Below are 25,813 nucleotides of genomic sequence, written 5' to 3'. Positions count from 1 at the left end.
GCATTTTCGTGTGTGTCTGAGTTTTCAGCTAAGCCCCTGCATACGGACACTGTGAGAAAAGACTAAAGAAATTCTAAGTAAAAGCCAGCAGGATTATGAAGGCTCCTATAACCCTGTTGTTGCTGACGCTATGGAGGAAAGAGGGAGAGAATGAGAATCAAAGAGAGAGAAATAACATGAGGCTCGTACTGGAAATCCCGTCTGTGGCAGTCGGTTGCTATCGCCACGCCGACATGCTCTCTTCCTATCCTCTCCTCTGGTCTGCTGGTTGTCATGGTAACCCCGTACCCGTCGACTCACCCGGTGTACCTGTCGTTGTTTCTCAGGGAGCGCAGCCGCGACCACCACAAGTCACGCAGCAAGGATGGCAGCCGCTCGGAGAAGTCTGTCACCATCAACGCACCGCCAGCAGAACCGCTGCTGGGAGACTCATCTGTACTGGGGGAGGAGGTCCAGGTAGGCCAATCTCTCCACAACTACCCCACCATATTTCCACAACTACTCTACAGGGAAGAAACCACATTTCTGGAAACCCTCCAAATATGAACTTGACCTTTTTTTCTCACATGACAACTCAACTTTTCCATTTCTATATTCCTATGTTGTTTTTTTACCCTGATTTGTATTTATTGTGCAACGCCTCATTATGATGATAATCATAAAGGCAAGGGCACATACAGTATGCGTCGGTGGACAGCTCAGCTCACATGACTGTTTATCAGTGCTTGTAGTTGGATTTATGGTAAACAACTTCTTTGTAATACAAATGTATGCATCAAATGCACGTGTATAAATCCAATCATGGGAGCAAGTCAATCTATCCACCAGCCGGTCCTGATAAGCCCTGTGCCTTTCTGGTTGAGCTGAGGACTTCACCGGCCTGATTGAGGCTTTCAGATCACACACAGTGTGTTTATGTCCCTTTTGTGTTGTACAGCTAGCTGATCAATGTGCACATAGTCTCTGGTGCGAAACACTGGGCATTCTGGCTTTAAGGGTTTCATGCTTTGGCTGATAAAGTCTTGCTGAAAGTGGGCTTTGAGTGCTAGGTCTGCCTGGCCCTTGAAAAAAGAGAGGGATATAAAATTAGATGTTAACAGCAAGACAGACCGTTGGACAGATTCAGATGTTATGGCTTACACACAGACTGGAGGACAAGAGATTTTGCCATCCACGTGCAGATTCTATGTTCACTACAGTAGAGTATAGCCCAGAGCAACACTACCACTACCAGCCCTTCTCTTACCATTACACTAACCTTTACTGACCCACTTGGCAAACTCTCTTACTCGGATGAACAAGACTTGTGCGCACTACACAGGGTGTGTTTTTAGTACTTTTCATGTATCTACGCACGTGTGTAATATATTAAGCGCCTCAACAGGCGTACATGCCCTGCCGGTCCCACAGTACAGGGGGGAGAAGCAGTAGCCAGTGCAACTATGCTACAGCCAATACTAGCTAACCTGTAGCGGCCATCCCATATCTATCTTGACTGGAGTAGCCTAGAGAAGCTAGCTAAGCTAATTGAGGCCACATCATGAGCTTTCTCCCCAACCCCATTCAGATAAAACAACAGGCTACGTGTTGATAGTTCGTTGTAGCCTACTACTTCTCATTTAGCTCGCTTTTACTTCTGTAATTTTATTCCATCTGGCATTGCATTAGTGAAAGGCATAAACGACAAGCTACATACGTCAAGGCTACCGGATGGCTACCGGTCTCTTTATGGGTCGCGCCATAAACTACATTGACAAGTTTGTTTTATTAAATTAGTCATTTGAAAGGTCATGGTATATCCTTGTATGTAACAATGTCACATCACATGGATATTTTAATTTCATTTAGAGAGCTTTTTCAGTGTTTAAATAGGCCTATAATCATTTTTTTGCTCGCTAAAATGAATACCCATACAAGTATTTGATTACAAACGTCCGTTCGGATATTTTCGAATATTCAAGTAACCGTGCACATCCCTAGTACAGACATTCCCATGTGGCCGGCTGCACAACTTTTAAACAATGATTCGGACCGTCATTTTGAATTTGGAGGCTTATTTCCTGGAAATATGTATCCAGACATACTCGCATGCTTTTCACCTTGTGTAATTGGTTAGTGTGTGTGTGTGTGTGTCTGGGGGTTGGCTGTAGCGCTGTGTATGTGTGAGTATTTTCTGTGTTTTGACACTGTGTGTGTACTGTGTGGTGTCTTTGACACGGTGTGTGAGCCCAGATGCAGGGGTTGTGTTTGTCAGGAGGGGTTGTGTTTGTCAGGAGGGTGCCAGCCCTCAACAAGCTGTGACATCTCAGTGCAGCTGTGGCCCTCTCTTACTCTGCTATAACCAGCCCTCCAGAATGAATTGTTTTTGTCTGGGTGTGTGTGTGTGTGTGTGTGTGTGTCTGTGTGTGTGTGTGTTTCGGGTTGTTTGCTGTTGAGCTTGTCAGGGAAAACTTATTGTGTGACACTGAGTAAATACTTCATACGGTAAGCTATACTTTATGTTTGTCATTGTGCGTTTGGGTACAGAATTTGAATTGGCGAATTAGGTCGTTGGTCTCAATATGCTCAATTTTTCACATCATTTTGTCTTGACAGTTTTATGAGCGTGCAGTTGTTGGTGATTCTGCAGTGATGTTTGAACAGAGCTGTTTGCTACAATATTGAACTGCTGCCATTGAGGGAACCACTCCAAAGCTCCAGCCTCCAGGCTACGCTAGTGCGCTAATGCTCAACACTCTCCAGGCAAGAAAACAGTAGCGGTCCCTATTCGTCTCGACTACTCGTGTGTACTTACGATACATTATATCAGTGTTGTAACGGTAGACCATAGATGTGGAATGGGGACTTCTGAAGTACTCGTCTCTGGCATAACAGAGTTGTGCAGCTGAGGAATGCACTCTAGGTCGTCACTGCTCTACCATTATGTGAAGTGGCACCCAGGAGAAACATGAGATGTGTATATATATAAGCCAGGAAGCATTCTTTGAGAATGAACAGCCCTCCACCTCCCACCACTCCTGCTGACACAGACAGACGGCTGTTTGAAAAGAGAAAGTGGATCTAACTTTATTTATAGTTCACGGGATGTCAATGAAATCAGAAGCCTTAGAACCCAACAATTAGACATTCTGTGTGTGTGTGTGTGTGTGTGTGTGTGTGTGTGACTCATTCCAGGCCTCCACCTCAAAGCTTGTTTGTGTCATGTAGGCTAATTCTGGTTTGTAAAGGCATATTACACAGGTTGCTGCACATGTTCACGTCTGTGTGATGATCGTGTACTACCTAACCTCGGCATTGAAGTGAAGGAGAATCGGCTTAAAGAAGTGGGCCATTTTGTTGTTTTCGGCTGCCAATTGGTCGTCGTCGTGTCATTTACTGCAGGCGAAAGCCGAAGGGGGCGCAGATGTAGTTCCTGCCAGGGTCCCTGAGAATGGAGGCAGTGCCAACGGGACATCAAACCAAACTCTGCCAGACTCTGATCCCCCAGCCCCATAACAAGCACCTCGCTACTGTACCTCGCCACCTCTGTCTACCCCCCCTCTCTCTCCCTCCAGCTTAATTCTGTCCAATTAAAGCACCGCATGTCCTCTCAGATGGTTAGGTAAAGAGGTACCAACACGACTACACTGTATTTCTAAGCGGAGTGCAGGTAGTTCTGTGTTGGGGAAGTATGTGGTACAGTAGTAGCGATTTCGGGACCTTGGATGTGGCGCAGGGCTTGTTCTCCCGTTAAGCCTCTGCTTCTCTACTAGTTGAGGTCTCTAACAAAATTATTCTGTGTTTTTGCTGTTCTTGCAAGTTCCTTGCTCTGCCACGGTTTTCCTCGGGTTGAGGCGAGTTCCAGGCCGTCTATGCAGGAAACAAGTGGTTGATGAAGGCGCTTCTTCACACAGGAAGTGAGTTACTGTCTCCAGTCCTTTTTGGAGATCTGCATTTTACCTGAATCTGAAGAGTATCTATGATTCCTTCTTTTAGTAGCAAGGCGTCTGGGGTTGTTTTGCCATCCTCCATGGAGGCTGTTATAAGCCTGCAATCCAATGTCTATGAACAGTTAATCCGTACAAAGACTGTCGTCGTCCCTGTGTGTTCATTGGTTGGCCCGGACCGCCCAGGTCCCTCGTCAGGCCCTTCGCTATTGGCTGCAAGTCGTGACGTCGTCACCGTAATGCTCACTGGCTTAGAAGGAATGGACGGAGAGTGGTTTTCACTGGAGCAGGCAAGGATGAGCGGAGAGAGACGGAGCGGGAGAGAATGAGAGAAGTTGCCCCAGGGAAGTGAAGGAATAGAAAAAATAGCGTTTAAAGATGGGGTGGGGGGGAGGAGGGGGATGTGGGGGGGGTATAATAGGGGTGGCAGGCAGGAGCCCTCTGAGCCTAATTGGTTTATTATTTTGTTTGCCGTCTCTCTGAGGGGCACAGCTGCTTGTTTAATTTACCCCCCCCTTCATCCACCACTGGCCCTTTCACCCCCCTCCCCCCTCATCTTGCTGCTATTAGGACATCCCATCGGATGTCTCTCTCTGTCTTTCTCTCTCTCTGTGTGTGTGTGTGTGTGTGTGTGTGTGTGTGTGTGTGTGTGTTGCTTTTCAAAGCCTGTACATTAAACCCAGAGACACACCCGCCCATACAGTACAATCTCTCTCGGGGCGTGATGGGGTGATCTAGTGGTGAGGCTGCAGCCCGGTAGTGGTGGAGGCAGAGAGGTTGTCTCAGCGTGGAGAGATGCACTAGCTGGATCTTTATGGCCAAGCTTCTCCCTGTCCTGGCTGGGCGACGCTGTTACATGTAAAAGTTTGCTGTTTCGACATGAGCTCTCCGCTCTCTGCTTTGATGGAGACTATGGAGGTGATGATGGGGATGGAGGAGATGGTGGTGGAGACCTCCAAGGAAGAGGACGACTCCAGCTCTCCACCTGGGGACACTCCTGCTCTCAGCCCAGGGCCATGCACAGAGTCAGGTCAGGTAAGACACAGTAACCACGGACTGTGTTGGATGGCCAAGGGCTGTAACATTTCCTTCTATCTAAGTGGATGTTAGAGGTCTGGATACAAGGAGTTGACATGCATGCAACTGGCAAGCCATTCGTGTTCAAGTAGTGTGCGTGCATTTGTTAAATACACTGAGAGACAGTGGTTTTGGTGTAGCTGTTGTGGTCTGTGAGACCACTGTTTTAGAAGTGATTTCAAAATGGCCGTTTCTTTTTGGAGGGAGAAATCTGCTCTGTGATGACAAAGCTGGAATCTTATGGTCATTTTACATGAAGTTCAAAATGAGCTCCATCTCACGATGTGATAGGAGGGTTAGAGGACAAGTGTTTAGTTTAAATAGAAGTCATTTCCCCTGGAGAAGTCCTATTTATCCCTACTGACTCTCTTTCTGGCAGTCTGAACTCCAACTTTGTTCCTGGCTGTTCCACCTATTTCCTCCACGTTAGTGTAGAACATTGCTACTGCCCACCTTCCCTGTCTCTCTGTCTTGACATGTAATTGGCAGCTTTGTTTGCTTTGCGTTGCTTGTCATGGCTGTGGTTGGGGCTGGATGTTAACAGCTTCTAGGAATGACCCCTGTATGTTGCTATAGTTACACAAAGACACACCGCTCGTCTCCCAGGAGTTTGTGTGCTTGTGCTCCGTCTCTGAGCAAAAGGTCTTGTATTTCACTTAATTTGTACGTGGAGAAAGATTCCCACCGATGACATGTTAGTCACACACACACACACACACACACACACACACACACACACACACAGAATGGTTGGCGACATTAATATTTCTACACTTTGGTTTGACAATCATTTCCTTCCTGATTGTCTCTTCATTTTTTATAATAGAGTGAAAGGTGTCCTGAGTGGCAATGTTTGAAAGGGAAGTGGGGATACCTACTCAGTTGCATAACTGAATGCATTCAACCAAAATGTCTTCCACATTTAATCCAACCCCTCTGAATCAGAGAGGCTTCCTTAATCGACGTCCATGTCATCGGCGCCCGGGGAGCAGGTGTTGTTAACTGCCTTGCTCATGGGTAGAACGGCAGATTTATATCACCTTACCGGCTCGGGGATTCGAACCAGCGACCTTTTAGTTATTGGCCCAACGCTCTTAACTGATAGGCTGCCTAGCGTGTGTTAGATTGTGTAGATGTCTTATTGCTGAATAGATTTGGCCAGTTTCTCAGCACTCAGAATATTACAGTTTTTATGCACCTCTCTCTCTCTCTTTGTTTCTCTGTCTGTCTGTCTGTTTCTCTGTCGGTCCCTCCCTCCGAATCCCTCGGTCTGTTCAGATTTCACAGGAGTTCTCATTTCCGTTGGGATGTCAGTTTTGATCACGCCCCTCTATCCTGTGTCCTCTCCTTTCAATGGCTACACCCCTCCCCCATCTCCTCTCCCCTCTCTTTCTGAATGTGTAGCAGCGTGTGGGAGAGAACATGTCAAATTGGATGTTTCAATGGCTATTCAGCTGACTTTTCACTGTATAACCCCTCCCCCACCACCATAGAGGTGTTGGTGAATCACCACAGGTGTGTGTGTGAGGGGGGGGAAGAGGTGTAATTCTCCACAATCCCTCCCTCCTCTCCTGTCTCCCTTCGGCTCTCCTCTCTCGCTATTTTGTCTGCCCCCTTTCCTCCTCTCCTTCAGCTGTGTGTCTGTGATGTTGAATGGTAGTGGTGCCAGCCACGTGCATGCACCTCTCTCTGCTATTAGATCAGCGTCCTGATGATTCTCTAGTCCTATCAGGAGATTTAGGTCAGTGTTATACTCAGGCAGGCACAGGGAAACCCCAGGCAGGCAAGGGCCCAAACTTCCCCATCCAAAATCGCCAAACTCTCTATCTTAAACCAGTCCTGGTTGGTACGGGCCAACCAATGGAAAACCCTTAAGGGAGTGTTTCTCTAGATCACTTCATCAAAATGAGATTGATTTAAAATGGGTTTCTCATTCTCTATTTGAAATCATTCTATTCATGCAAGTCCTTTCTCTCTCACTCTCTATGTTTTGAAGAATCCATTGTTTCATACTCTCAGCATGGAGTGGCAAAGGACTTCTTCAACACCCTTTAGTGTTAATGAGGGCTCTCTTACACACACACACACACACTCTCTCCCCCCTCTTTCCTCTCCCTCTCCCCTACTCTCACTCACTCACATTCACACACACACACACACACATAGTTGAGAGCTGCATCAATTCCCTTGCCTCTCCTCCTCCACCCCTCTCCCCACTCATTACTGTGGCAGGTTTGGGTTTGTAGGTCAGGTAATGACCCTGGTGTGTTCTCTGTGGACACACTGCTCTTCCTGGTTCAGTGGGGAGGTGGAGAGTAGAGGATCTCAGTGCTCTGGCTATGGTCTGTGGTGATAGTCAAGGTGCTGATGCTCAACACCACCTGGAAACTACACAATGGGGTCAGCTGACTCCTATATCAAAAGCACAGCATGGAACTGTTGAAATGGCACTGAAATATGTTCCAGTGTTGAATGGTGCAATTCAAGCCAGCCATGTGACCTGAACATTCAATCGGATGGGGATGTTTGTTTTCCACCTAAATGTGCAGTTGCATAACAACCGCCAATGTCTTGACCCTGTGACCTCTTCACCCCAAAGGTCATACAGCAGCTCCACACTGTGATTTACAGCCCTCCCATTGGTCCATTATAAGGATTAGTCTCTGGAGGCTAGACTGACTAGACTAATGGCTATTTACGACCGTTAGGTTGTGTTATCGGTCAGGATTGTATCAGGAATGTTATCTGTCAGGTGGGTCAGTTTTACTGTTTCAGATAAGAACTTGGACATTTGACTGTGTGTCGTCAACCCCTCCCTTGGACTGCTTGAGTTGGCAGAAAGTAATGATATGAGAGGATTCATTACTAAAAGGATGGATGCACAGCTTGGAATTCAGCCTGTAGGAACGGAGGACGACAGAGGTGTAGTCTCTATTGCGTACACATCACCAACAAATTAACATGGTCCAAGCACACCAAGACAGTCGTGAAGAGGGCACGACATAACCTTGTCCCCCCCAGGAGACTGAAAAGATTTGGCGTGGGTCTTCAGATACTCAAAAGTTTTTACAGCTGCACCTTCGAGAGCATCCTGACGGGTTGCATCACTGCCTGGTATGGCAACTGCTTGGCCTCCGACCGCAAGGCACTACAGAGGGTAGTGCGTACGGTCCAGTACATCACTAGGGCTAAGCTTCCTGCCTTTCAGGACCTCTATACCAGGCGGTGTCAGAGGAAGCCACAAAAAATTGTCAAAGACTCCAGCCACCCTAGTCATAGACTGTTCTCTCTGCTATCACACGGCAAGCAGTACTGGAGCGCCAAGTCTAGGTCCAAGAGGCTTCTAAACATCTTCTACCCCCAAGCCATAAAACTCCTGAACAGCTAATCAAATGGCTACCCAGACTATTCGCATTGCCCCCCCCCCCCTTTACGCTGCTGCTACTCTGTAATTATCTATGCATAGTCACTTTAATAACTCTACCTACATGTACAGTTGAAGTTCGAAGATTACATACACTTAGGTTGGAGTCATTAAAAAGCGTTTTTCAACCACTCCACAAATTTCATGTCAACAAACTATAGTTTTGGCAAGTCGGTTAGGACATCTACTTGTGCATGACACAAGTCATTTTTCCAACAATTGTTTACAGACAGATAATTTCACTTATAATTCACTGTATCACAATTCCAGTGGGTCAGAAGTTTACATACACTAAGTTGACTGTGCCTATAAACAGCTTGGAAAATTCCAGAAAATGATGTCATGGCTTTAGAAGCTTCTGATAGGCTAATTGACATCATTTGAGTCAATTGGAGGTGTACCTGTGGATGTATTTCAAGGCCTACCTTCAAACTCAGTGCCTCTTTGCTTGACATCATGGGGAAATCACAAGAAATCAGCCAAGACCTCAGAAAAAAGATTGTAGACCTCCACAGGTCTGGTTCATCCTTGGGAGCAATTTCCAAACGCTGAAGGTATCACGTTCATCTGTATGAACAATAGTACGCAAGTGTAAACACCATGGGACCACGCAGCTGTCATACCGCTCAGGAAGGAGAAGCATTCTGTCTCCTAGAGATGAACATACTGTGGTGCGAAAAGTGCAAATCAATCCCAGAACAACAGCAAAGGACCTCGTGAAGATGCTGGAGGAAACAGGTACAAAAGTATCTATATCCACAGTAAAACGAGTCCTATATCGACATAACCTGAAAGGCCGCTCAGCAAGGAAGAAGCCACTGCTCCAAAACCGCAATAGTAAACTTCTGACCCACTGGGAATGTGATGAAAGAAATAAAAGCTGAAATAAATCATTCTGTGCTATTATTCTGACATTTCACATTCTTAAAATAAAGTGGTGATCCTAACTGAGTTTAAATGTATTTGGCAAAGGTGTATGTAAACTCTGACTTCAACTGTACATATGACCTCAACTAACCGGTGCCCCCACACATTGACTCTGTACCGGTACCCCCTGTATATAGCCTCGCTATTGTTATTTTATTGCTGCTCTTTAATTATTTGTTACTTTTTATTAAATTTTTTTGTTGGTATTTTTCTCAACTGCATGGTTGGTTATGGGCTTATAAGTAAGCATTTCACTGTAAGGTCAACACCTGTTGTATTCAGCGCATGTGACAAATACAAATTGATTTTATATGCCTCACTTGGTTCTCTCTGACTTCATTCAAATCTGACCTCCTTTGAAGTTGAACACAGTGTAATAACCATGGTGGGTTGTCTGTAAGTGGCTTGGGATAGGGACATCAAACACAATTCTAATTTATTGAACCCACAACAGCAACATTTAACTAAATGTAGTTTGTCTCTGGACACTGAGCTGGCCTGATTACAGTGGGATATTAACTTTGGCTGCTGCATCTTTCCGACTAGGATAGAGTGTCACTAAAGCTTGGCCTTCTATTGTTCTGCCTCCTCCTGCCTGTCCTGTGCTGTTTTTAAATACTAGGGCCATGGGACAAAGAGACCCCCCCGCCATCCCCCATCTCAGATGGATGGTAAATGCATCCTACATGAATTCACTTTTTCTCCCCTCCGTGCTATTTTTAGCTGCCTGCTGATTTTAAATTGGAGTCCTCTGCTGAGGAAATCAAATCAGGCTCCATCTGTTGTCGTTGGGGAATGAGGGAAAGAGCATCTAGATGGTCTCTGGTCTGTCTGTCCAGTCTCCCCGTTGGTTTCTATTGGGCAGCCCTCCCTGGCTGCTCAGTTATCAGGGTACACTGTGGGCATGTGTTGGTACAGTGTTATAAAGGCTCTTATCTGTGTTGTTTTTAGTAGCTCTCGCCAGCCACAAATGACCTTTATTATCTGTGGTTGCCAGAAAACACAGACAGTGCCTTGCCTCGTGTATCCCAGTTGGCAGTCACTCCATTCGCTGTTTTCTTTTTCCATTTCCTGTCTTTCTCTCTCTCGTTCTGTAACTCTTTGTTTGCTCGTCCTCCCCTCCCTGGTTGACTTTTGAACGGAAATGAGCACAGCTTTTAAGCTGTCTATGGAAATGAGCCTAGAGTAGAAAATTCCATCCTGACTTGCCAGATTTATAACTTTTCCTGTCACTAATAAATTTGACTCTAGTAGTAAAATCATTATATGCTACAGTATTTAACACTGACTTCTCTCTTTCTCCCGTCCTCCTTCCCCCTCCCTCCCTCCTCCCAGGATGACAACTGGGGCGAGACCACCACGGCCGTCACGGGGACGTCGGAACACAGCCTGTCCCAAGAGGACATTGTCCGGATCACCAAGGACCTGGAGGACAGCGTGGGCCTGGACTGCCGGCGCTACTTTACCCTGACCCTGGCTGTGGTTCTGGGCCTGCTGGTCTTCCTCACTCCCCTGGCCTTCCTGGTTCTCCCCCACCTCCTCTGGCCTGACAAGCTCCTGGTGTGCGGCACGGCCTGCGAGGGCCTCTTTATTTCCGTGGCGTTTAAGTTGTTGATACTGCTGTTGGCCGTATGGGCGCTGTTCTTCCGGGCTCCGCGTGCCGGCCTGCCCCGGGTGTTTGTGTTCAGAGCGCTGCTGGCCGTGCTGGTGCTGCTCTTTGTCGTGTCCTACTGGCTGTTCTACGGCGTGAGGATACTGGACTCACAGGTACAGCAGGGAGAGAGCGAGACTCACAATCAGTGTTTAACGCATCTAATTACTGTTCACCACATCTGCCTCTTCAAGTATTCCGTTTGTACGTCATTGCTTTCATCTGTGTGACTCTCTTGTCATGAATGTGTGTGTACCACAGGAGGTTGGTGGCACCTTAATTGGGCAGGACGGGCTCGTGGTAATGGCTGGAACGGAATAAATGGAATGTTATATAACACATGGTTTCCATGTGTTTGATGCCATTCCATTCGCTCCCTTCCAGCCATTATTATGAGCCGTCCTCCCCTCAGCGGCCTCCACTGGTGTGTACCTATGTAGTGTGTTGACACTAGCACATGCTGGGTTGTTTGTTGTTCCCAGGATGAGAACTACCAGGGCATCGTGCAGTACGCTGTATCTCTAGTAGACGCTCTGCTCTTCATCCACTACCTGGCCATCGTTCTGCTGGAGCTCAGGCAGCTGCAGCCCGCCTTCTCTGTCTCTGTCACACGCTCCACCGACGGAGAGACACGCCAATACAACCTGGGCCAGCTCAGGTGAGATGCGGAGGGAGATTGAGAGGGGGCAGGGGAAGGGAGACTGATGAGGGAGACCGGAGAGGGGGAGGATGCGAGAGGAGAAAAGTCCTTGAAAGTAAGACGGGACAATTCAGTGGGTAGAGCAGGCTGAGGAGAAATAGAGAGAGAGCAGAGAAAAGCCAGCAAGTAAGAAGAGTGTGAGTAAGAATCTTGCGCGTGTGTGTGTGTGTGTGTGTGTGTGTGTGTGTGTGTGTGTGTGTGTGTGTGTGAGAGAGAGTAATAAAAGTAATAAGCCAGAGAGAACAGCTCAGACTAGAAGAACCTGGTCTGTAGTGACTTTGTCCTTTTGATGTGCCGTCTGACTGTACCAGGAAGACGTTTTACCTCATGACGAGTTGCTGAAAGATATAGTAAGACTGTCAAAAGGCATCCTAATTGTATACATGGTCATTTCACAGTCCATGGTGTGCGCGCTCTCTCTCGCTCTCTCATATCCCCTTTTGTGAGGGCCTCAAGCATATGTTCGTATTATGCTGGGGCTCTCTGGTTCACCTTTGTCTACCTCAGTACAGTGACAGATGATGGACATGTAAAGTGCTTTAGCCTCTGCTTCACTAGAGTTGTTAGAGGCTGCCCTGGGGCTGTTGTCGCTCATAAAGCGCCTTGCTATTTTCCTCAGCTTGCCAACGCAGCAGCACTCTCTCTGTCTGTATGTGCTTGTAAACAAACAGCTAATTAGTGCTCCCTACAGGCCACACTGAGCATCTGGTCAGAGAAGATTCATACCATACACACATACACTTTTGTGCACACACACACAGATTCTCAGGTTCCAGGGAAGACTGGGTGTGTTTCCAGACATTTTCCCAGGCCTGTCCTCCTCCATTCCTAGGCAACCGGTGAGGACATTCCTCTGTGTGTCTGGCAGGCAGGCTGTCTGGTCTGGAGGCCTGTTTTTCTGTCTGGCTCTGACCTGGCCATTCTTTGATGCCAATCTCAGGGCAGAAGAAGCCTGAGGAGGTGCCCAAGATCCTAACGCCAACATTACCAGAGATTCACCTCGGCAAGAATCCTTCTATTCTCCTCATTCTGTCCCCTATCTCCAGTGTGGCCTAACATAACAAGTCGCTACTTATGGTAGAGAAGAGCCACAGGCAACCGAGGCACAGTCAGGCTCATATCTAGGCCAGTGTTTGGGCTTTATTTGTTTGTCTCCTCTCTCTGCTGTAGTTTAATAATTGATCAAAGTAGCGAGCACCGGAGACTCTGACTGCTCAAAGTGCTGCCTTCATCACAATGGGTGTATGTAGTTTTGTTAACTTTAGAAGTTGGTTTAGTAGTTTGTACTTGTTTTGTGCTAATGCACAATTGTGTGTGTCTGACGAAACGTCTTCATACAGTATGTATAAATGAATGTGGCGTACAAAGTGGTTTGGGTTTTCCTGTGTGCCAACCCAGGAGCATTATAGCTTTTAAGTGTATTTAAAACTTGACAAAGTTGTTTTACAGATTGCCTTTCTTTGGAGATGTCAGAATGTGTCTGTCCGTGTACCGTACCAGCGGTGTGTCCGTGTACCGTACCAGCGGTGTGTCTGTGTACCGTACCAGCGGTGTGTCTGTGTACCGTACCAGCGGTGTGTCTGTGTACCGTACCAGCGGTGTGTCTGTGTACCGTACCAGCAATATGTTTATACATCCATGTATTTGACATCGTAGTTGTGGGTTTGTCAACCCACCTGCCTCCTCCATATGTTCACATCCACTAACACTCTTCATCCTGTTATGGTTGTTTTCTCTGTATCAGTCATATGTTCACATCCACTAACACTCTTCATCCTGTTATGGTCGTTTTCTCTGTATCAGTCATATGTTCACATCCACTAACACTCTTCATCCTGCCATGGTCGTTTTCGCTGTATCAGTCATATGGGATATCCAGCACCACTCTGGGGTGAATCCCAGGCTTTAATCCCTCTATACGGGACACATAGCTGCTGCTAACCTATACAATACACCCTGCAGTGGTAAAGCTGGTTTATAACATATACAGTTTACATAAACCTTAGCCAAATACAGTTAACTCAGTTTTTCACAATTCCTGACATTTAATCCTAGTAAAAATTCCCTGTCTTGGGTCAGTTAGGATCACCACTATCACCACATTCAGAATGTGAAATGTCAGAATAATAGTAGAGAATTATTTATTTCAGCTTTTATTTCTTTCATCACATTCCCAGTGGGTCAGAAGTTTACATACACTCAATTGGTATTTGGTAGCATTGCCTTTAAATTGTTTAACTTGGGTCAAATGTTTCAGGTAGCCTTCCACAAGCTTCCCACAATAAGTTGGGTGAATTTTGGCCCATTCCTCCTGACAGAGCTGGTGTAACTGAGCCAGGTTTGTAGGGCTCCTTGCTCGCACACGCTTTTCAGTTTTGCCCACAAATTTTCTATAGGATTGAGGTCAGGGCTTTGTGATGGCCACTCCAATACCTTGACTTTGTTGTCCTTAAGCCATTTTGCCACAACTTTGGAAGTATGCTTGGGGTCATTGTCCATTTGGAAGACCCATTTGTGACCAAGCTTTAACTTCCTGACTGATGTCTTGAGATGTTGCTTCAATAAATCCACATAATTTTCCTCCCTCATGATGTCATCTATTTTGTGAAGTGCACCAGTCCCTCCTACAGCAAAGCACCCCCACAACATGATGCTGCCACCCCCGTGCTTCACGGTTGGGATGGTGTTCTTTGGCTTGCAAGCCTCCCCCTTTTTCCTCCAAACATAACGATGGTCATTATGGCCAAACAGTTCTATTTTTGTTTCATCAGACCAGAGGACATTTCTCCAAAAAGTACGATCTTTGTCCCCATGTGCAGTTGCAAACCGTAGTCTGGCTTTTTTATGGCGGTGGATATAGATACGTTTCCTCCAGCATCTTCACAAGGTTCTTTGCTGTTATTCTGGGATTGATTTGCACTTTTTGCACAAAAGTACGTTCATCTCTAGGAGACAGAATGCTTCTCCTTCCTGAGCGGTATGACGGCTGCGTGATCCCATGGTGTTTATACTTGCGTACTATCGTTTGTACAGATGAACGTGGTACCTTCAGGCGTTTGGAAATTGCTCCCAAGGATGAACCAGACTTGTGGAGGCCTACAATTTTTTTTCGGAGGTCTTGGCTGATTTCTTTGCATTTTCCCATGATGTCAAGCAAAGAGGCACTGAGTTTAAAGGTATGCCTAGAAATACATCCACGGGTACACCCTCAATTGACTCAAATTATGTCAATTAGCTTATCAGAAGCTTCTTAAGCCATGACATAATTTTCTGGAATTTTCCAAGCTGTTTAAAGGCACAGTCAACTTAGTGTATGTAAACTTCTGACCCACTGGAATTGTGATACAGTGAATTATAAGTGAAATAATATGTCTAAACAATTGTTGGAAAAATGACTTGTGTCATGCACACAGTAGATGTTCTAACCGACTTGCCAAAACTATAGTTTGTTAACAAGAGATTTGTGGAGTGGTTGAAAAACGAGTTTTAATGACTCCAACCTAGGTGTATGTAAACTTCCGACTTCAACTGTATATATACACACACACACACACAGTTGCCTCAAAGTATTTAGAACCCTTGACTTTTCCACATTTTGCTGTGTCACAGCCTGAATTTAAAATGGATACAATTTCCATTGTGTGCCACTGATCTACACACAACACCCCACAATGTCAAATTGGAATTTTGTTTTTAGTAAATGTTTACAAAATTACAGATTTTTTTAACGATTACCCCATATCTGTACCACACATACAATTATCTGTAAGGTCCCTACAATACAAAAATATCCCTTTGAGCATGGTGAAGTTATTAATTATGCTTGGGTGGTGTATCAATACACCCTGTCACTGCAATGATACAGGCGTCCTTCCTAAATCAGTTGCTGTAGATGAAAGAAACTGCTCAGGGATTTTACCATGCGGCCAATGGTGATTTTTAAAACAGTTACTGAGTTTAATGGCTGTGATACGAGAAAACTGGGGATGGATCAACAACATTGTAGTTACTCCACAATACTAACCTAAATGACAGAGTGAAAAGAAGGAAGTCTGTACAGAATAAAAAATATTCCAAAACATGCATCCGGTTTCCAATAAGGCACTAAAGTACTACTGCAAGAAACGTGGCAAAGAAATGTACTTTTTGTCCTGAATACAAAATGTTATGTTAGGGGCAAATCCAACAGAAAACATTACTCACTGATTACCACGTCATATTTTCAAACATGGTGATGGCTGCATCATGTTATGGATATGCTTGTCATCAGCAAGGACTAGGGAGTCTTTTTCAGGATAAAAAGAAACAGAATAGAGCTAAACACAGACAAAGTCCTAGAGGAAAACCTGGTTCAGTCTGCTTTCTAACAGACACTCAGAGACAAATTCACCTTTCAGCAGGACAATAACCTAAAACTCAAGGCCTACTATACACTTAAGTTGCATTGAATGTTCCTGAGTTGACTTAAATCTACTTGAAAATCTATGGCAAGACTTGAAAATGGCTGTCTAGCAATGATCATCAACCAACTTGACAGAGCTTGAAGAGTTTCAAAAATAAGAAACATGATAAAATATTGTACAATCCAGGTGTGGAAAGCTCTTAGAGACTCACAGCTGTAATCACTGCCAAAGGTATTGACTCAGGGAGGTGAATACTTACATAATCAAGTTAATGTTTGATTTTTCATTCATCTTTAAAAAAAAGTGTACATTTTTAATCCACTTTGACATGAGTATTTTGTATAGACAAAAAAAAGACTATCACAATTGTAACCAAAATAAAAGTGGAAAATGTCAAGGCATGTGAACACTTTCTGAATGCACTGTGTGTGTGTGTGTGTGTGTGTGTGTGTGTGTGTGTGTGTGCGCGCACGCGTATTTTGATCCCCTGCTGATTTTGTACGTTTGCCCACTGACAAAGAAATGATCAGTCTAATTTTAATGGTAGGTTTATTGAGAGAGTGAGAGACAGAATAACAACAACAAAAAACCAGAAAAACGCATTTCAAAAATGTTATAAAATGATTAGCATTTTATTGAGGGAAATAAGTATTTGACCCCTCTGCAAAACATGACTTACTACTTGGTGGCAAAACCCTTGTCAATCACAGAGGTCAGACGTTTCTTGTAGTTGGCCACCAGGTTTGCACACATCTCAGGAGGGATTTTGTCCGACTCCTCTTTGCAGATCTTCTCCAAGTCATTAAGGTTTCGAGGCTGACGTTTGGCAACTCGAACCTTTAGCTCCCTCCACAGATTTTCTATGGGATTAAGGTCTGCAGACTGGCTAGGCCACTCCAGGACCTTAATGTGCTTCTTCTTGAGCTACTCCTTTGTTGCCTTGGCCATGTGTTTTGGGTCATTGTCATGCTGGAATACCCATCCACGGGTTTTGCCACCATATATATATATATATATATTATACTGCACTGCGATGAGGGAGAGTATATATCCATAATGTCCTGTCACTTAGCGTGACATTTCCCCTGCGTCAGCACTAGGTGTGTAAAGTTGCATACCTCTCTCACCTCCCCCTCCGTGTCACTGCTGTTAGGACGTCCCATGTGATGACTATTTCTCTCTCCGTCTCCTCACTCTCTCTCTCTCTCTCCTACTTACTCTTACATGTGGAACGGTACACAGCAGTAAACCTTTCTCATGGTGTAGTATCAATAGGGGAATAAGGAGTAGGAGAGGTTTGTAGAGAGGACTGTGTCTGCCTACAGAGGGGGACAGTAGCCTCAGTGTGCTTCCTGGCTGCCCCGGGGGGAAATAGGAAGCACGTGGTACTTCCTCCCTCCTTGACTCTGTCTGCAACAGTGCTGATTAGCCAGCTACACAATACCAATTCATTAAGCATGTGTATCCATTTTGTTTACGTGCCTTTACACAGGTCCAGGTTGACCGTTGTGGTTTTGATCTAGAAATGCCAGGGATGATTTTGTGCTGTAGCTTATTGTAGCCTACTGATCCAATCTAGCCCTGTTAGTACGCTGCTGAGACAGTCATACCCCAGTTCCTATGCCTTGTAACTGCATTCGGCCCACTGAGAGCAGCAGCAGATGCTAGCAGCTTTTCACAGGCGTACAGCAGTACAGGGTCATTCCTCAAGGCTCAACTGACTAGTCTACAGTTCCCTCGCTCTAGAAAAAACTATTCCCCCCCTCTTATTTGACACTGAATCCTGTCTCAATGCTATTCAATTCAAAGGGCTCTCTCTCTCCCTTTACATCTTTCTCCCCTCCCTTCCCCTCCTCTCCCTTCCCCTCTCCTCCTCCCCGGGGCTCGTGTCATTTGTTAAGAAGAGCGGGGCGCTAACCAAAAGAAAGATGCCCAGGGTCCCTGCTCATCTGCGTGAACGTGCCTTAGGCATGCTGCAAGGAGGCATGAGGACTGCGGATGTGGCCAAGGCAATAAATTGCAATGTCCGTACTGTGAGACGACTAAGACGGTGCTACAGGGAGACAGGACGGACAGCTGATCGTCCTCGCAGTCGCAGACCACGTGTAACAACACCTGCACAGGATCAGTACAGCCGAACATCACACCTGCTGGACAGGTACAGGATGGCAACAACAACTGCCCGAGTTACACCAGGAACACACAATCCCTCCATCAGTGCTCAGACTGTCCACAATAGGCTGAGAGAGGCTGGACTGAGGGCTTGTAGGCCTGTTGGAAGGCAAGTCTTCACCAGACATCACCAGCCACAACGTCGCCTATGGGCACAAACCCACCATCGCTGGACCAGACAGGACTGGCAAAAAGTGCTCTTCACTGACGAGTTGCAGTTTTGTCTCACCAGGGGTGATGGTCGGATTCGCGTTTATCGTCGAAGGAATGAGCGTTACACCGAGGCCTGTACTCTGGAGCGGGATCGATTTGGAGGTGGAGGGTCTGTCATGGTCTGGGGCGGTGTGTCACAGCATCATTGGACTGAGCTTGTTGTCATTGCAGGCAATCTCAACGCTGTGCGTTACAGGGAAGACATCCTCCTCCCTCATGTGGTACCCTTCCTGCAGGCTCATCCTGACATGACCCTCCAACATGACAATGCCACCAGCCATACTGCTCGTTCTGTGCGTGATTTCCTGCAAGACATGAATATAAGTGTTCTGCCATGGCCAGCGAAGAGACCGGATCTCAATCCCATTGAGCACGTCTGGGACTTGTTGTATCGGAGGGTGAGGGCTAGGGCCATTCCACCCAGAAATGTCCGGGAACTTGCAGGTGCCTTGGTGGAAGAGTGGAGTAACATCTCACAGAAAGAACTGCCAAATCTGGTGCAGTCCATGAGGAGGAGATGCACTGCAGTACTTAATGCAGCTGGTGGCCACAGCAGATACTGACTGTTACTTTAAATTTTGAACCCCCCCCCCCTTTGTTCAGGGACACATTATTCCATTTATGTTAGTCACGTGTGTGGAACTTGTTCAGTTTGTCTCAGTTGTTGAATCTTATGTTCATACAAATATTTACACATGTTAAGTTTGCTGAAAATAAACGCAGTTGACAGTGAGAGGACGTTTCTTTTTTTGACACCTTTCAGTGTCTGGTTTTCCTGTTTTTATCTATTGTGTATATCTATTTTTTTCCACTGTTTATTTCTCTGAGACATGCATTATTAATTTAAGTTATTGATAAAAAAATTTTATAGTTGTTTATTTTATTAGCTGATTTTTAGCTTAATTAAAAAATATCTGTCCCAGGTTCCAAGTAAATCTCAGTTTCTCCTTATTCTTCGTCTGTTTTATGTGCACAGTATTCAGCGGGCAGCATTGGCCATCATGGAGAACTACTACAGGGACTTCTCTGTCCACAACCCGGCCCTGCTCACCGCCTCTAAGTCCCGGGCCGCCAAGCACCTGGCCGGCCTCAAGGTCTATAATGTGGATGGTGAGTTCCCGGCAACCCCCACAACTGGTGAGTGCATGGAGAGTTTATCTATACGTTTCCTCTATATCTGTTTCTCTTGTCTGTCCTTTGGGCTTGATGTTTGACTCTCTCCTCTCCTCGGCTGCTCTCTAACACCCAGATGTCTTTAAAGCTAAAATGAAAGCTTACCTTTTGGACAGTAAGTTCAGTAGTTCTATAGAATAACTCTCTCACTAAAACCCTGCATCTCTGAGCACTGTCTGGACTCACTGACTAACCCGCCTCTCTCTCTCACTGGAGCTGCACACCAAACCAATCCCCTTGCACTCCACTGTAATCGGCATGCCTCATTGGTTTAGAGACACAGCTGTGAAATGATTTAACTCATTTGTGTAGGCCACACCCAAAGCATGTGATGTCACTATCGACGTTGACCTAGTGACTATTTATCGCTGCTTCTATTTACTAGTGTTACACATTTTCACTTTTAGCTGAACATTTGCTTTGACTGTTTCTGATATGGAATAATAATTGGTTGAATTTGTAAAATCAGCTCTGGGCAAGAGCGAAATCTAATAGGATATCTGGAGAGAGGGAAATTAAATAAATGCATTTGTTTGAACATGTTTAAGTTTTGAAGTGAAGATGGATCATGACTACTTCATGAGTACTCACAAGCAATCTCCTTCTTCTCTGTGTTCCCCATAAGTGTACCGCACCTCCACCTCCATCCCCCCTCGTTCTCGCTCTGCTTCTCTCGCTCATTGCCTCTCTCTCTCTCTCTCTCTCTGGCTCTTGCTCTCTTCCTCCCTGTGGCTCTTGCTCTCTTCCTCCCTCTATTCTACTTCTGCCTCCCTCCTCTCCATCCCTCCCTCCACCCTCCAGTAGCGCTCAGAGATGAGACAGCCAGCAGTGTTAAATCAATAGCTATACTGCCCACTCTGTCGCTCTCCCCTCGTTCTCCTCATTGAGGAGCTGGTCTCTGGGGAGTGTCATCACAGTAACTGCAGCAGGGACAGTAACATGGGGAAGTCTGGGAGAGAGACTATCCTCCCTCCATTATCCATGACCAAGGTCTGTCACCTAACCACTAAGCATGGTAGAGGCTGTTAGAACACACACTTCAGATGAGTTGGCAGGAGACATGGCTTTGCTGAAATGAATCATGATACTCATAGACAGCCACCCTTAATTCCCAATGTTTAGCTTTTCAGTACAATATTTTATACTGAAATGCACATGTACAGGCCCACAGGGCTCTCGCCTTTCCATCAAGCAAGCTGTGTTGTTTTGCTCACCAGGTAATTCTTCTTCGTGGTATTAACCCCCCAACAGAAAATCTATCTTTTGGGTTGGTAAGTTGACGGGTTCATGACCTGACTGGCAGTGCAAACATGGCTGCCGTTTCTCAGACTGGAGAAATAGGGCATGGATATATAATGGAATTCTCCTGTCCCGAACCCCCACCCTACCCTACATTAATACTGCAGCAGCTCCAGCCCTCTCTTAGCCCCTATTAACATGAGCCATCGCTCTCTTGCATATTAACACTCTCATAATGACATGCGCCTGACATTCAACTTTTGAAGTTGGCCTGGGAAGTTTATTAAGACGGACACTCGGCACCGCCCAAAGACACAGAGTAGCAGAGAACCCGGAATAACTGAATGTTAAACAGTGGATGCGTGGGTGTGGTGGTTTGAACTTGGAACATGCATTTTCAACTATACAGATTTTTGTTGAGGACTACAGTGTTCCGTCCTTTATGATTTAGATTTTACTACTATTCAAAGATGCGAAGAAGTGTTTTTTTTTAAAATTTTATATATATATATATATATATATATATATATATATATATATATATATATATATATATTTTTTTTAGAAGTGTCTATATGTCTGTCTTACGCTGAGTATAGAGCATGTTTGTTAGTGTGGAGATATCTTGACACTCTGACGTTGCAAGATTCTGTATCAATGGATATAATGAACACCTATATTAACCTAACATCCCTCTGTTGTCTGCCTTCCTAGGCCCTGGGAACAACGCAGCGACTGGATTGGCCCACTCCCAGTCTCGGGCTATGATTGCCGCTGCTGCCCGCCGCCGAGATACCAATCACAACGAGCTGTACTACGAGGAGGCGGAGCACGAGAGGCGCGTCCGCAAACGCAAGGCCCGGTGAGAGACAGGTTTGGGGGGTTTTTGGCTGTTTGATAAGTGAATGAAAGGACATATGGGGATTGTTTTTGCACGTATTTGTGGTAAAGGAGCCTTTTGGACTTACCAAGCCAACAGATACTAAAGTATGTCTCATCTCTCATATCTTTGGTTTGATATTACATAACATTTACATTTGAATCACTAAGCAGACGCTCTTATCCAAAGCAACTTGTAATTAGTGCATTAATCTTAAGATAGCTAGGTGAGAGACAGTTGTAGTAAGAACGTTTTCCCTAAATAAAGTGTCAGTAAAAAGTTTGGACACCTACTCATTCAATTTTTTTTTTTTTTTTACTATTTTCTACATTGTAGAATAATAGTGAAGACATCTAAACTATGAAATAACACATATGGAATAATGTAGTAACCAAAGAAGTGTTAAACAAATCAACATTTATGCTATATTCTTCGAAGTAGAAACCTATGCCTTGATGACAGCTTTGCGCGCTCTTGGCATTCTCTCAACTAGCTTCACCTGGAATGCTTTTCGAACAGTCTTGAAGGAGTTCCCACATATGCTGAGCACTTGTTGGCTGATTTTCCTGCACTCGGCAGTCCAACTCATCCCAAACCATCGCAATTAGGTTGAGGTCAGGTGATTGTGGAGTCCAGGTCATCTGATGCAGCACTCCATCACTCTCCTTATTGGTCAAATAGGCCTTACACAGCCTGGAGGTGTGTTGGATCATTGTCCTGTTGAAAACAAATTATAGTCACACTAAGCGCTAACCAGATGGGATTGCATATCACTGCAAAATGCTGTGGTAGCCATGCTGGTTAAGTGTGCCTTGAATTCTAAATAAATCACAGACAGCGTCACCAGCAAAGTATCATCACAACACCACCTCCATGCTTTACGGTCGGAACCACACATGCGGAGTTCACCTATACTGCGTTTCACAAAGACACAGCGGTTTGAACCAAAAATCTCAAATTTGGACTCATCAGACCAAAGGACAGATTTCCACCGGTCTAATGTCCATTGCTCGTGTTTCTTGGCCCAAGCAAGTCTCTTCTTCTTATCGGTGTCCTTTAGTAGTGGTCTCTTTGCAGCAATTTGACCACGAAGGCCTAATCCACGCAGTCTCCTCTGAACAGTTGATGTTGAGAAGCATCTGTTACTTGAACTCTGAAGCATTTATTTGGGCTGCAATTTCTGAGGCTGGTAAATCTAATGAACTTATCCTCTGCAGCAGAGGTAACTCTGGGTCTTCCTTTCCTGTGGCAGTCCTCATGATAGCCAGTTTTATTGTAGCGCTTGATGGTTTTTGCGACTGCACTTGAAGAAACTTCCAAAGTTCTTGACATTTTCCGGATTGACTGACCTTCATGTTTTAAAGTAATGATGGACTGTCATTTCTCTTTGTTTATTTGAGCTGTTCTTGCCATAATATGGACTTGTCTTTTTCCAAATAGGGCTATCTTCTGTACATCACCCCTACCTTGTCACAACACAACTGATTGGATCAAACACATTAAGAAGGAAAGAAATTCCACAATGGAACTTTTAACAAGGCACACCTGTTAATTGAAATGCATTCCAGGTGACTACCTCATGAAGCTGGTTGAGAGAATGCCAAGAGTGTGCAAAGCTGTCATCAAGGCAAAGGGTTGCTACTTTGAAGAATCTAAAATATATTTTGATTTGTTTAACACTTTTTTGATTACTACATTATTCCATGTGTGTCATTTCATAGTTTTGATGTCTTCACTATTATTCTACAATGTGGAAAATAGTAAAAATTAAGAAAAACCCTTCAATGAGTAGGTGTGTCCAAACTTTTGACCGGTACTATAGTTATCAGCTAATTCAGTGCTGGTAGGAAAAGACAAGTCCAGGTATTTGTTTTATTTCTATATTATTTTTTTATTTATTACTCCTATGCCATGTAAAGCCTTTTTAGATGTTTCCAAAGCCGCTGTAGTAGAAGTATACACTCCATCATATGTGCTGAACAACCACATTGTGCTGAACAACCACATTGTGCCGAACAACCACATTGTGCCCTCCTAGACTGGTGGTGGCAGTAGAGGAGGCCTTCACACACATCAAGCGCATGCAGGAAGAGGAGCAGAAGAAAGCCCCCGGGGACGTGATGGACCCGCGCGAGGCCGCCCAGGCCATCTTCCCCTCCATGGCCCGCTCCCTGCAGAAGTACCTCCGCACCACCAGGCAGCAGCACTGCCACAGCATGGAGAGCATCCAGCAGCACCTGGCCTTCTGCATCACCAACAACATGACGCCCAAGGTGACCAAGTGTTCTGATCAGTGGAGGCTGGTGGGAGGAGAGATCGGAGGATGAGCGGATTGTGTTGGCTGGAATGGAATAGTTTGGTGTTCCATTCCAGCCATTACAATGAGCCCTTCCACCAACTTAAGGTGACATCACCCACTGGTTTTGACCAACTCCTTTGAGTGGCACCTTACTTGTATAGTAGTAACAAATAATTCTGTTATCGGGAAAGTGCTAACTCCTCTCCTCATAGGCCTTCCTGGAGAGTTACCTGACCCCCGGGCCCACCCTGCAGTACGGCCGCGAGCGCTGGCTGGCCCGACAGTGGACTCTGGTCAGCGAGGCGTCGGTCACCAGCGGCCTCAAGGAGGGCGCCATCTTCCTCCTCAAGTGCATAGACTTCAGCCTGGTGGTGACGGTCAAAAGGATCCCCTACATCCAGCTTTCAGAGGAGTTCATCGACCCCAAGTCGCACAAGTTTGTCCTGCGGCTACAGTCGGAGACCTCTGTGTAGAACTGGACAACTGGTTTTACCACCACACACCTTTTTTTTGTTTTCAAAATGGTTTTATTCTGGGTTTGCGGTTTTATTTGATTTTTGGATTTTTTTAAATATATATTATATATGAATATATGTTACACACACGTTGGAAAATATTGTCCTTTTTATCTATGGTTTACCTGGTTTGAGTTAATATTAAAAAAAATATACACCGGTGATGAATTGACTTGTCTTGCATGCACACACACACACACACACACACACACACACAGAAGATTGAACTGGACTCTGTGGAGATGGAGCTATAGATGAACAATGTGTGCACACAACTGCATATGTGTCAATGTCTATGAACACCGTTGTTCCATCTCTGAAAGACTGATGCAGAGCTCAAGACGAGGAATCGTTTTAATTCCATGACTCAAGACAGAAAGTGGAGACTTTTATTTTTTATTTTTTTTGGGACATCTCACCGAGGAGTCAAATGACACTACTGTTGCCATGGACATTCCTTCATCCCTTCTCAGCTAAACCACTACAGATGGTGAACTGCCACTATTTAACTTCTGGACAAAATGTAACTTTTAACACAAACCGTCTCAGGCCTGTCTGCTGTTCTGAAACTATAGCTACTTAATTAACTTTTTTTTTGCGTTACATGCACATGTTCTCTACTTCTGTATATTGTTTATGTATAAACACATTGTGATATAATGGTGTTTAAGTCTATGCGTACTGAGTCAATCTCCCTCCCATTTCCTTATATCCCGATCTGTGTATGTAGTGAGTAAGACATGAGTATCAGTAGCATTCGTTGTTATTCTGATTTTAAACAAAACCCTTGTTTTAGCTCTTATATGTGATTGTTAAATAGATATTCAATGCCAATTTATACCATTAAACCCCAAGGCTGAAGGCCTTAAATCTCCAAGGGATCTGTTAAAAAAATATATTTTTAGGCCTCAAAGTGTGTACTGTAGTACGGCTTATGCGTACAGCAGCACTTTCCCAGGTGCAATGTTGCAATACAACAGCATGTTGTACATCTCGTCCACAAGCCAGCTCTCTCTGTCACAGAAGGTTATTCTGTACTATACAGGACTATGTTCTGTTATAAGTACTGCTGTCAACATGGGGGCTCAGAATGGTCCATCCATATCCCAAATTAACAGATACCAATATACACTCACGGCTGGTTTGTAAAGCAGAGCTCTTCAAATGTTTAAAACCCAAAGTCGCCCATATTAGGAATCCCATAGGCTCATGAT

At 45.1% G+C, this 25,813-nt stretch overlaps 1 protein-coding gene across 6 annotated transcripts in view; it reads left to right on the top strand.

Annotated features, from left to right (window-relative positions):
- The window catches only part of LOC106574540 (vang-like protein 1), a 41,277-nt gene extending 16,013 nt beyond the window's left edge, over positions 1-25,264 (top strand). For 4 of the 6 annotated variants that reach the window (XM_014150492.2, XM_045697671.1, XM_014150493.2 and 1 more), the window contains exons 3-9: positions 327-456; positions 10,690-11,121; positions 11,488-11,663; positions 19,470-19,630; positions 21,620-21,767; positions 23,824-24,058; positions 24,297-25,264. In XM_014150492.2, the coding sequence (XP_014005967.2) occupies positions 327-456; positions 10,690-11,121; positions 11,488-11,663; positions 19,470-19,630; positions 21,620-21,767; positions 23,824-24,058; positions 24,297-24,557 (1,543 nt within the window). In that variant the 3' untranslated portion in view covers positions 24,558-25,264. Of the gene's footprint in view, positions 1-326; positions 457-4,693; positions 4,962-10,689; positions 11,122-11,487; positions 11,664-19,469; positions 19,631-21,619; positions 21,768-23,823; positions 24,059-24,296 lie in introns of those variants that run through there. The other 2 variants (XM_014150494.2, XM_014150495.2) reach the window with 2 other exon arrangements.
- Positions 25,265-25,813: the final 549 nt, after the last annotated feature.

The sequence above is a fragment of the Salmo salar genome, chromosome ssa16 (genome assembly GCF_905237065.1).
Source record: "Salmo salar chromosome ssa16, Ssal_v3.1, whole genome shotgun sequence".
NCBI classification, from domain to species: Eukaryota; Metazoa; Chordata; class Actinopteri; order Salmoniformes; family Salmonidae; genus Salmo; species Salmo salar.
Note: the sequence above shows the minus strand (reverse complement) of the source record. Positions and strands in the feature narration are given on the sequence as shown.